Genomic DNA, 11,071 nt, shown 5'->3' on the forward strand with positions numbered 1-11,071 from the left:
GACCGTAAAGAATAAGGAGTTCCAGTGCTGGGCGATGTGCAGACAGAACAGAAGACAGTCACTCCTCAAAGTCCTCAAGTACACGAGGGAAGCCAAATGTATACTTCTAGTAAGGCTCAGTATACAGTCCCATATAGTACCTGGTAACACTTTTGACAGGGCAGACAAATTCTAATGAAAACGTTAGACAGCATTTGTGTTTATGCTCCTGCCTCTTCGCGCTAGGTGTTATTACCAGTTTCAAGCCAATGAAGTGCTGAAGCAGCCTGTAGCAACTTCTGGAAGATGGCATGACTTCCAGAAGCATGTTGCATAGTTGGTGCCTGATGTGTGGAGTATAGATTGCTTTATTAGTGCTTGGAGAAGCACCTAGTTCTCTACAGGTGTCAGCCATTCTTCTTGCTACCATGTGAATCACTTGAGAGATGCTGAAAGGTTATTTTATAATTTGAGACTCACTGAGTTCTGTGCAATCTTAAGAAGCAATTGAATGACTGCCAGGGTTTTTTTTTATAGTACTTTCACTTGAGTGGCAGCATATTGGTTGTCCTGCTTTTTTAATCAATAGTTTTGATCTGTATATAACTGGTTTGCAGGGGGAATCTGTTCAGTTTTCCTGGCACACAAGAAGATGCTGAATTACATAAAAATCCCGATGGTTGGCAGTATCAGCAACACAAGGCAGATGACGGTGGACAGGTCCTAATTCCTCAGAGGATGCAGCAGGACTGCCATCAACAGCCTTCTGGTGCAGAGGATGGGGAGTCTGTGGAGACCAGTATTGTAAGCAGTCAGACAGAAGAAGGGAGAAGAATGCAGAAGAAACCAAGTAAGGCTGTTAAAATTGATGAAAGCCAAGAGAGGTGGGCAAACACCAAGAATAAAGGGATTCAAACTACAGCAGACTGTCTTTTTACCCTAACAACTGTTACAACAGCAACACAAACATCAGAAGAAATCTGTAGGCAGGTGGAAGTGGGAACCAGTATGTCTGGGCAAAGACCCGGGCGACAAGATGCGAATGTCCAAACTGAGGAGAGTGGGGAAAAGCTTGTGAACGCCTCTGGAGAGGACACGGACTCTCTGCACAGTCAGGTGGGATGAAGGCTGCCTGTATTTAATTTTACTGCTTTAGAACAGTAAAGTATCCCCCCAGCCAGTAAATTCACTAACAGTAGGTTCTCTGTTGAAAAAAGCCAAAAGACTACTTAAAATGTTAATGCCACAAGCTTTCCTCTGTCAACTGTACACAACTGCTAAGGTAGCAATACTCAGTGGGCAGCATAAGTTTGGGAAGTAAATGTCTCCATATTTATTTTCTGGAAAAATATGACAAGTTTTGGTTGGTTGGGTTTGGGGGGGGGAGGGGTTGTGTCCAGATGTAGTTAACACTGTAAAAAAAATTTTCACTTTTTGTTGGAAGGAGATGGGAGCTGCAAGAAATTTTGAATGAAGGGTTTAATGCCTTCTGTTTTGCACCAACCAACTTCTGACAGCTTGTTCTGCCACTCCATCCAATGTCAGTGGATAAACACACGAGGGGAGAGCTCCTCCAGAGAAACGTTCTAACAAGATGAATAACTTTGAATTAGTATTTCAGAAAGTATTGCAGACTCAAGAAAAATCACTGCTTTGCAGTTACAGCTTGTATATTTTCTTTTGAACACAAAGACTAGAAAAGTGATTTTTTTCTAAACTTAAGAATAGTGCATCCTCTGGGAAAGAGGAGATTAACAGGGCCATAAATATGCAGTGCAACATTGATGTGATATGCCTGAGAGTCCACTGAATGAAAGAATATCAGAAGCCATGCTAAGCAAGTTTGCTGTTTCCTCCTTGGACTGCTATGATTTCCCTTCCTCTACCCATCAGCAAAATGTGTTCAGTTCTCCATTGTTTAGGGTCTCTTGTGTTGTTGCATCTAATTTGTAACAAGATGCTGAAAGGTTCCCTACCGTAGTACTTGAACATGGTATGAAGAAACTGTACTGCAGAGATACCTCTACCCAGAAATTTTTTGCTTTTCATTGTGGTCTGTTTTGGTTTTAATTTGCCCTGTTTATTACAGGGAGAGGAGGAGTTTAACCTTCTTCACCCACCCAAAGGCCGAGTTCAGCATCGCCACATGCGAACTATTCGAGAAGTGCGCACTGTTGTTACCCGTGTTATAACAGATGTTTACTACATAAATGGTGCAGAGGTGGAACGAAAGGTAGTTGAGGTAAGTTCCTGTTTTCAGGGCTAAATGATAAGTTGGCTGAAAAATAAAATTAATTAAAATGAGAATGTGTTGTGGCTGCAGTAAACGAGTTGAGTGAACAAGTCAGCATGCTGTGATGACAGATTTTTCTTCATGAGCAAGCATGTAGACCATTTAGTGCATGGCAAAAACTCTGTATTTGTTGCTGGTGTATTTCATGCCCGTTACTGTATTGTGAAGACACACTGACTTTTTTTTCAAACAAAAGACTTTACTGTGTGCGTCCAACTGTTCTAAAATTTTGGGGGGGGTTTCAGAATAGAGAGATTTCAGAATTGGCAGAAATTCTATTAGTAAGCAAAAATCACTTCTGCCTGTAAAATTGAATTATGTAAGGTAGTTTAGCCTGTTTTGCAGCTCAGTGTCATTTTTAGCTGCACTCTTTCGAGTCCTGTGGACCAGATTCTATAAGAGATCTACAAAAAGCAACTTAAAAAATAAACAAGCCTATTGTTAGTATGCTTGTGTTGCTGTATGTCCATTCATTAATTGGAAAATCTTTAGGGAATCTCAAAAGATAGCTGACAAATGCTGATTTGAAGTGCACAGTAATTGTATCAGCCTGCTAGCAATAAAATGTTACTGCTATTCTGCTATAAAGGTAACTAACATAAGAGTCTTGTGCTGTGTTGTTACGATGAGTAATGACACAAAAGGATAAATTAGTTCAGTGCAGAGCTTATACTTTCACACCTGATACTACACGTGAAATTGCTTATTGTAACATTAAAATAGAGAATTAAGTTTCCTGAAATGTGCTTACATAGGTTGTGTAATCACAATCGTATAACCATTTCCAATTTATTTACCAACATTTGATATCACTATTTTGTAGATACATATTTTTATATCCATAAAACTTTAATGGCTCCAAATGACCAGCTGCCTGAAACTGATGGTGGATTATTAGTAACCAGAGGCTGCTAGGGTCTCATGTATTTGTTGCACTCTCACACTCTTGCAGGGTGGGAATTATTCAAAGCCACACTAATTTGATACCAACCAAGCTCCGTCCTGTTGACTGATTTCTTAATGTGACTTCTTTATATAGAGCAGCTACAGGCCTATAGTGAGAGACACACTGTCTACCATTGATCAGTCCAGACTCAAATCTGCATGGCTATCTTCAGTTTCATGAATGGGGTCTCAGCTTGTCTGTGCTTTTGCCTGGTGATCGTAGAGCTTCCATCTAGCGAGTGCGTCACCTTTGACGAACCTCTCTTTTTTTTTTTTTTTTTTTTTCTCTTAAGGAAACTGAGGAGCCTGTAGTGGAGTGCCAGGAGTGTGAGACTGACACATCCTCCTCTAGAAATGCAGTGGGCTCATCGCTGACCTCAGGGGACCTGGGTGATGTCAGCTCCTTCTCATCTAAGGCCTCAAGCCTCCACCGTACATCCAGTGGAGCAAGCAGTGGTCACTCTGCCACACACAGCAGCAGCAGCAGCTCAGGGCGAGGAACTGGAGCTGTCAAAGGGAAAGTGTGCGGGACAGAAACTGGAGAGTTTGCTTTACCCATTGGCAGAGGCGTCTTAGGAAAATTAAGGTATGTGCAGAGCCTTGGGAAGGGAAGAACAGATATTTTGCAGAAGTGAACAGCTGGCTTGGGTGGAGTGTGAAGCAGGGTAGACCCTAACCCAAGAATTTTCTACGAAGGATCTGGCTTGATGAACAGAAATAAGGAGATAGTCTTTGCTTTCACATCTGTTCTTCCTAAAGGAGTAGTTTGTTTCCTTGTGAGGCATTGTTTTGCCTAAGCTCTTGCCAGTTTAACAGCGATGAGGCAAACTTCTTGACCAGTTGTGAGATCACAGAGAAGATGGGGGGATCCTAATGAGCTGGCTTCTCTTTTCAGAACAGTTAACTCATAAATTCTCTAGCCCTAGGAAAGGAGCTGGTCAGCCAGCATCTCCGCTCAGAGTTAGCCAGACAGGAGCACTGCCTTGTGAGGAAGAGGAGGACTCTATGCCTGGCACTCGTCAGGGTGGCAGAGCACCTGTGACACCTCGTGGGCGAGGAAGAAGAGGCCGCCCACCATCTCGAACAACAGGAACAAGGTACCCTGGAAAAAGGAGACTGTAACTTTAATTTATTGCCAAGGAAGAGAATGGGGAGCTGCTGTATTAATGTGACAGAGGAAAAGGAGTACTGAATGTTTCAGGAGCTAGTTTTTGGTGATAGCATATAGCAGCTCCAAGCATCTCGCCCAAGTATTCTTTGTTTAGTTACTTTTTTCCCTGATCCTTCTGGGAGTGCTTTTCTCTTTTTTTTTTTTTTTTCTTTTTTTTTTCCTTCTGGGACTGCTTTTCTCTTTTCTACAGAGATTTAGCTGGACTGCCAGGTGTGGAGGATCTCTCAACTACAGCATCACCTGAGGAGAAATCATTTACTCGTTCAGTTCGCCTGCCAGATGGAGGGGAGAAATGTGACACTTCTGGCTTTTGTGCCTTACGTCGAAGTGACTCTCCAGAAATCCCATTACAAGTGGTGACTGGTCCTTCGGACTGTGCAGACTCGTCCTCTGGGAGCAGCTTTGTGGGCCTCAGGGTTGTAGCAAAGTGGTCCTCAAATGGGTACTTCTATTCCGGGATGATTACCCAAGATGTTGGGGCAGGAAAGTACAAGCTGCTCTTTGATGATGGATATGAATGTGATGTGCTAGGAAAAGATATTTTACTCTGTGATCCTATCCCACTGGAGACTGAGGTGACTGCGCTCTCAGAGGATGAGTACTTTAGTGCAGGTAAGAGCAGTGCTTGAGCTCCATCCTTGGGTTTTCTGAGTTGCTGAATGCAATGGGAAATGGGTGCTTGTCCAGGAGGATGAGAAGCCTGGGTATAGTCGGTTAACTAGTTTATTTGTTATTTGCTGTCTTGTCAGGTGTGGTGAAGGGACACCGGAAGGAGTCTGGAGAGCTATACTATTGCATTGAAAAGGAAGGCCAGAGGAAGTGGTACAAACGAATGGCTGTTATCCTGTCTCTGGAACAAGGAAATAAGCTCCGGGAGCAGTTCGGGCTAGGTCCTTATGAACCTGTCACCCCTCTGACCAAAGCAGCTGACATCAGTCTCGGTAAGAGGAGGTGCTGTTGAGCTGCTGGCTATGCTGTTCTGCGTCTTGTGCCTTTGAGATGCTTCTAGTTCCTGACCTGAATTACCAATGTTTAAATCTTTCTGGGTATTCAGCAATGCTTTTGGTACTTTATCATGGGATCTTTGAGATCCTTTTATTGTTTTGTGTCTTGCTCAGAGACTTAGTGATATTCACTGGCTTGTGGAGAGTGGCCTGCTTCTAGGACAGTGATGCTTGCTATACTCATTTACGCTTGGTGGATGGCTGCTATGATACAAACTCTTCAGCAGTACTGGGAGGAAAAGAGACAGGCAGGGTACAGGGCTTGAGAAGAAAGATACACAAGTGAGAGATCTTGGTTTTTTTCTTGCTCTTCTCTGTCAGAGGGTGGTAATGTGTACCTTCTAGGTACTATTGAGTTTAGCCACCTCTGTACAGATAGGTAGGGTGAAAGGTCTTGGAGTTAGGTGACAGCCAGTGACTAATCTCTGCATGCTATATTACAGATAATCTTGTGGAGGGGAAGCGGAAGCGACGTAGTAACCTTGGTTCTCCCAGCACTTCCAGCAGCAGCACAACTCCCACTCGTAAAGGGCAGGAGAGTCCACGCATCCCACCAGGCACGCTATCTGGGAAAAGGAAACTCGTTGCTTCTGAAGATGAGAGATCCCCAGCTAAACGTGGCCGCAAGTCAGCAATGATAAAGCCTGGTGAGAACCTTATTTTCTGCTCTTAAACTTGCATTCAGCTATTTTTTTCCTCCCTGCTATTTCTGTAACTGATCTTTCCACTCCCCATAAGCAAGGATTTGTTTGCGCTGCAGGATTTGAGACTGATTCTCCCTGGATGCATTCAGCAGCCAGAGATATTTTTAGCATAGTCTGAGTACTTACCTGCCATCTTTTCAGTTCTGCCTTTTAGAAATGTTCTGCCCTGATTTTTGTGATTTGCCTCTCTCGTATCTCTCTTCTTACCTGTTTAGTCAGTCCTGAAATGCCTAGCTGTTACAGGGACCCTTCACAGCAGTAAGTGTTGCTTCAGGATGTTGATAGACTGGCGAACATTGTCCAATTAGTCATTCAGGTTTTGATTTGAAGATTCTTCGCAACCAGAAGGGTAACAGATCCCTACCTATCCTAGTGTAATCCTAACCCAATCCTGCCTCCCTCTGTCTCCTCCAGTAAAATAACTGAAGTTGAACATATCCCCAGTCTTACCCAGGGTCTTTGTGCTGAACCTGACTTTTGAGACTCATGGTGCTTCTGTCTCTCTGCAGGGGCTGTGAGAGCCGGAGAGTTTGTAAGCACCTGTGAAGGTGTAGATGCTGTAGATCCCCCAGTACTGGAGGACCATCATGGACCCTTGCCCCACAGTAAGACCCTCTTTTTGGGCTATGCCTTTCTCCTCACCATGGCAACACCCAGTGACAAATTGATCAATCACCAGAAGCCATCAGATGGTCCCGCAGGGAGCAGTGAGGAGGAAGAAGGTGAGGCAACTCTTACCCATAGCATTTCCAAGTGGAATGCTGTGGCTTTAGGAAGAACGCTGGATGCTGTCTGATCAGGCATTTGTGCGAGTGCTTGTTCTACCCTTTTGCTCTTTAATCCTTTGCAGAAAGGACCTAAGACTCAGTCTTTTTTAGAGAATTTACAGCCTGAAGTGTGGCAAACCTCAGTGATGATCATAGGGCTGTTCAGCAAGTTAAGAAAGGTGTGAAAATTAGTGAGATCAGCAATCTCAGAATAGTATAATATGAGAGGGAAGATTTTGAGAGATAAGGGATAGTGCTGGGAAACGTAGGACTTGAAAGCATGAATGGGTTGCTCCAGTTTGCCTTTGCTAGGGTCATGTTTCATGCAATGAACTGCAGCATGAAAAAAGTGACAAGGTGCTCACTTGGCTAGTTTGGCCAGTGCTGTGCTTCCCTTTCCGCTGCCTTTTTTTTGTTTGTTTGTTTGTTTTGACTCTTCCAAGGGTTTTCTCTGACTATTCTTGGGAGAAGGGCTGGGGTCCCTTACTGGAATGGATGAGGGCTCTGTAGACTGAGGAGTGTATGGACATAAGCAGATAGATTATAGCCAAAAATTGAACTTTCTGTTTCTGCTGTAGAATTTTTAGAGATGACTCCATATGACAAACATTACATAGCACAGCAGCTGCGAGCAGGAGCTGGCTATATCCTGGAAGACTTCAATGAAACCCAGGTAAGGGCTCACTTACTGATCTAGAACGATAGTCACAGAATAGTTGAGATTGGAAGGAATTTCTGTAGCTCATCTTGTCCAACCCCCGTGCTGAAACCAGGATCAAATAGAGCAGATTGCTTTGGTCCTTGTCCAGTTGGGTTTTGAGTATCCTCAAGGATGGAAGCTCCACAGCCTCTCTGGGCAGCTTGATCCCATGTTTGACCACCCCCAATTTAAAAAAAAAAAGGAATTTCCTGTATTTCAGTTTGTCCCTGTTGCTGCTTGTCCTTTTAGTGGATAACACCGAGAAGAGTCTGGCTCCATCTTTCGTACATCCTCCTATCAGTCATGAATATGCATTGATAAGACCACCCAAGCCTTCCCTGCTTGAGCCTTGAACAAGCTCAGCTCTCTCAGCCTCTTCTTGTATGTCAGATGCTCCAATGCCTAGATATCTTAGGGACCCTTGGCTGGGCCTGCTCCAGTATGTCTTGTGGTTTTGTTGTACTGCGGAACCTAGGCGTGGATGCAGTACTCCAGATGTGGTCTCACCACAGGTCTGTGCCTCAGAACACGTAGAGGTAGAGCTCTTCGCTAACCAGATCTACTTGGACAACTAATTTCCTTTAGTATCACTTTGACTTAAATTTAGATTTTTAATAGAGAGGGTAAATTGTTCGTGGAGCATCTTGCCTGAGTATGCAGAGTCTTCTCTAGCGACTTACTGAGTCTCAAACTAAAAGATGAATCTCCTTTGTCTGAACTGGAAGAGATAGTTGTGATACAAAAACTACTAGGCAGAGTTTTTGCCTGTAAACTGCACAGCTTGGAATAGGTGATTATTATAGGTACTCCTGATTTCAGAATCTGTTTATCTAACTCACCTTTCACATAATATGGCTGTGAAAATCAGAGTTTCAGTTGTTCTCTTCTTTAAAGTTTTTAGCAGCAGGATAACTTCTGGGGGTTTTTGCAAGCATTGTCTCCTGTTTACATGTCTTTTTATCTCCCCTGAAGTGTAATGCAGCGTATCAGTGTCTTTTAATTGCGGACCAGCATTGTCGAACTCGGAAATACTTGCTGTGCCTTGCCAGAGGGATCCCTTGTGTGTCTCATATCTGGGTCCATGATAGCTGTCATGCTAACCAGCTTCAAAATTATCGGAATTACCTTTTGCCAGCTGGTTATAGCCTCCAGGAGCAAAAATTGCTAGAATGGTAAGTGCCAAATAACCATGATCTGAGTCCACAAACCAAGGATTTAATCAGAGAGAATTGTTATGCTTGGGAGGCTCTTGAATACAAGTACTGAAGGTGTCCCTAGTACTGCTCCCCATGCTTTCCCTTCCATATAGAAACAGCACTTCCATCTCTTTCCTTGGATTTACAGTGACCTCTAATGCCAAGGTACATGTGGGTGCCATATACACAAAAAAGACAGTCTCCTGGGAAGTAAGAAAGATGTCAGTCTCCTCATGAGGAAGATGGAATTCAGGCAAGGCTTCCCACACACTTGGCTGACTTCTCTAATTGCTCAGAAATGGATAAAGGAGAGCAATACTACTGCAATTTCCTTTTCCTTTGGTACGTTTTGAAGCCAGCTTCTGCATTTTCTATGGAGTCTAATCCAGTAGGTCTTTTCTGAGAGAACAATTGTCAGGTCAGACTCCTCAGGCAAGGAGAGGGGCGGACAAAAGCAGTTTGTAAATCTCTGTGGGCTTTTGGGCAGGAGACTGATGCCTGCCTGCTCAGCCCTGTCAAAACAGAGGCATTTTGGATATGCACAGAAAAGGTGGTTCAGGATTAAGGAGGAGTTTAGCCTAACTTTGGAATTAGGCTGCTGCACACACACCCCACCAGTGTTGTCTAGCTCCGTTTTACTCTCTGTAAACGGAGGATAATTGTTCCAAGTATTTCAGGAGGGGTGGTAAGAGAGCAGGTCATTGTATGCAAGATATTCAAAGAACCAATATGGGAACTTATCAGGTGACTAGAAGAAGTAGGTAATGGTCCTCAACTAGAGTCTCAGACTACTGGATATTCTTAGCAGTCTGCATTTCTCTTCTTTATTCTACAGGCACCCACGAGAAAACCCATTCCATAACCTGAAGGTTCTGCTGGTGTCAGACCAGCAGCAGAACTTCCTGGATCTGTGGTCTGAAATCCTCATGACGGGGGGAGCAGCATCTGTTAAACAGCATTACTCAAATGCTCACAACAAAGGTACTCATTGGCCAGTTTCTCAGGCCTAGTAGTTGGGAATCCCATGCCACTGAGGTCTCTAGTCTGGTTTAAAACCATTTAGGATGGCTGACAAGGTTGTCTATAAGCATAAAGGAAGGCGAAGTGCAGGCACTAGCTCTATGCTTGAATGTAATCTAGAAGATTATATCTAGAAGACCAGCCTTCCAGAGAACAAGATGCTGCAGCAATTCAGGACACAAATCATCAGCTTCCAGCCTGTGTTGAAAGGGGGAAATAGGCAAGAGTTGCTCCTGGACCTTCTGTAGGCCGCTAAAATTGTGCTTTCTTGTCCTTCTGAACTCAGCTGTCTCTCCGGCTCCATATGGGATGTAGGCCCTAGTACTCACAGCCTCAGGTCAGGACTCATGGTTATCTAGTCCTGCTTGTAATGTTGGCTACTGGTTTTCTGTTACTTTCTATCTGGACTAGAGGGAGTCTTTTACCTGCAAGGTGCAGTGTTGCTGTAGAGCATGTCTTAACTTTTACAAGGAGAATTCACTGGCTAGGAATGAGAGGACATGGAAGAGAGATTCATAGTGGTGAAACACACTGATCTTCTGCTGCAGAGAAGATCCTTTTTCTTTTTTTCACCTGACAGATGCCTGTCTTTCCTCCTGTGCAGATATTGCTTTGGGTGTTTATGACGTGGTGGTGACTGATTTTTCCTGCCCAGCTGGTGTCTTGAAGTGTGCAGAAGCTTTACGGCTGCCTGTTGTCTCGCAAGAGTGGGTGATCCAGAGCCTTATTGCTGGGGAGAGAGTAGGCTACAACAAGCATCCAAAATACAAACATGACTATGTCCCCCACTAAACTGAAACTTTGTCCCGCTGTTGTGCAGACTGTGTTTTAATCAGGTTTTAAATGTTTGTGTAATTGGACAGTGTGCATGAATTACTGTATATAGTTTTATCTGCTGGACTTTTATGATGAAATAAATGTTCAATCTCTTGTGGTAGCTGCTGGGACTCCTCATTTATCTAAACTTATTCCAGGGCTGTGCCTCCAGAGAAGGGGGGCAGAGAGAAAAGAACTGCTTACATTTCTCTGAGCTGAGTAACACTAATATTCTACTTTCAGTAAAGGCTGACCTCAACACAAAGTCAATTATAAAGGAAGGGAAAGGGGTGTTCTCAAGTGGCAGCCTGTATTTACAGAAGTGAATACCCTATGACCAAGTTCAGGGCACCAGCAGCAGCACTTCTGTTTGTTGGAAGAATAGCACGTTGTGTACTCCTCCAGCTTGCTGCTGTTACTTTTCCATTAATTTCATCAAGATGTTGCTGAAGTGACTGGTAAGAATTTCTAGGACA

The 11,071-nt window shown here is 43.8% G+C and overlaps 1 protein-coding gene across 1 annotated transcript in view; it reads left to right on the forward strand.

The window, feature by feature from the left end:
* The window catches only part of TP53BP1 (tumor protein p53 binding protein 1), a 29,701-nt gene extending 18,985 nt beyond the window's left edge, over nt 1–10,716 (forward strand). Inside the window, 12 exon segments of the mRNA XM_050903036.1 lie at nt 597–1,095; nt 2,069–2,221; nt 3,511–3,803; nt 4,138–4,314; nt 4,579–5,000; nt 5,138–5,329; nt 5,836–6,039; nt 6,606–6,818; nt 7,442–7,536; nt 8,536–8,735; nt 9,595–9,740; nt 10,384–10,716. Of these exon segments, the coding sequence (XP_050758993.1) occupies nt 597–1,095; nt 2,069–2,221; nt 3,511–3,803; nt 4,138–4,314; nt 4,579–5,000; nt 5,138–5,329; nt 5,836–6,039; nt 6,606–6,818; nt 7,442–7,536; nt 8,536–8,735; nt 9,595–9,740; nt 10,384–10,571 (2,782 nt within the window). The 3' untranslated portion in view covers nt 10,572–10,716.
* Nucleotides 10,717–11,071: the final 355 nt, after the last annotated feature.

Source organism: Gymnogyps californianus, chromosome 11 (genome assembly GCF_018139145.2).
Source record: "Gymnogyps californianus isolate 813 chromosome 11, ASM1813914v2, whole genome shotgun sequence".
NCBI lineage: Eukaryota > Metazoa > Chordata > Aves > Accipitriformes > Cathartidae > Gymnogyps > Gymnogyps californianus.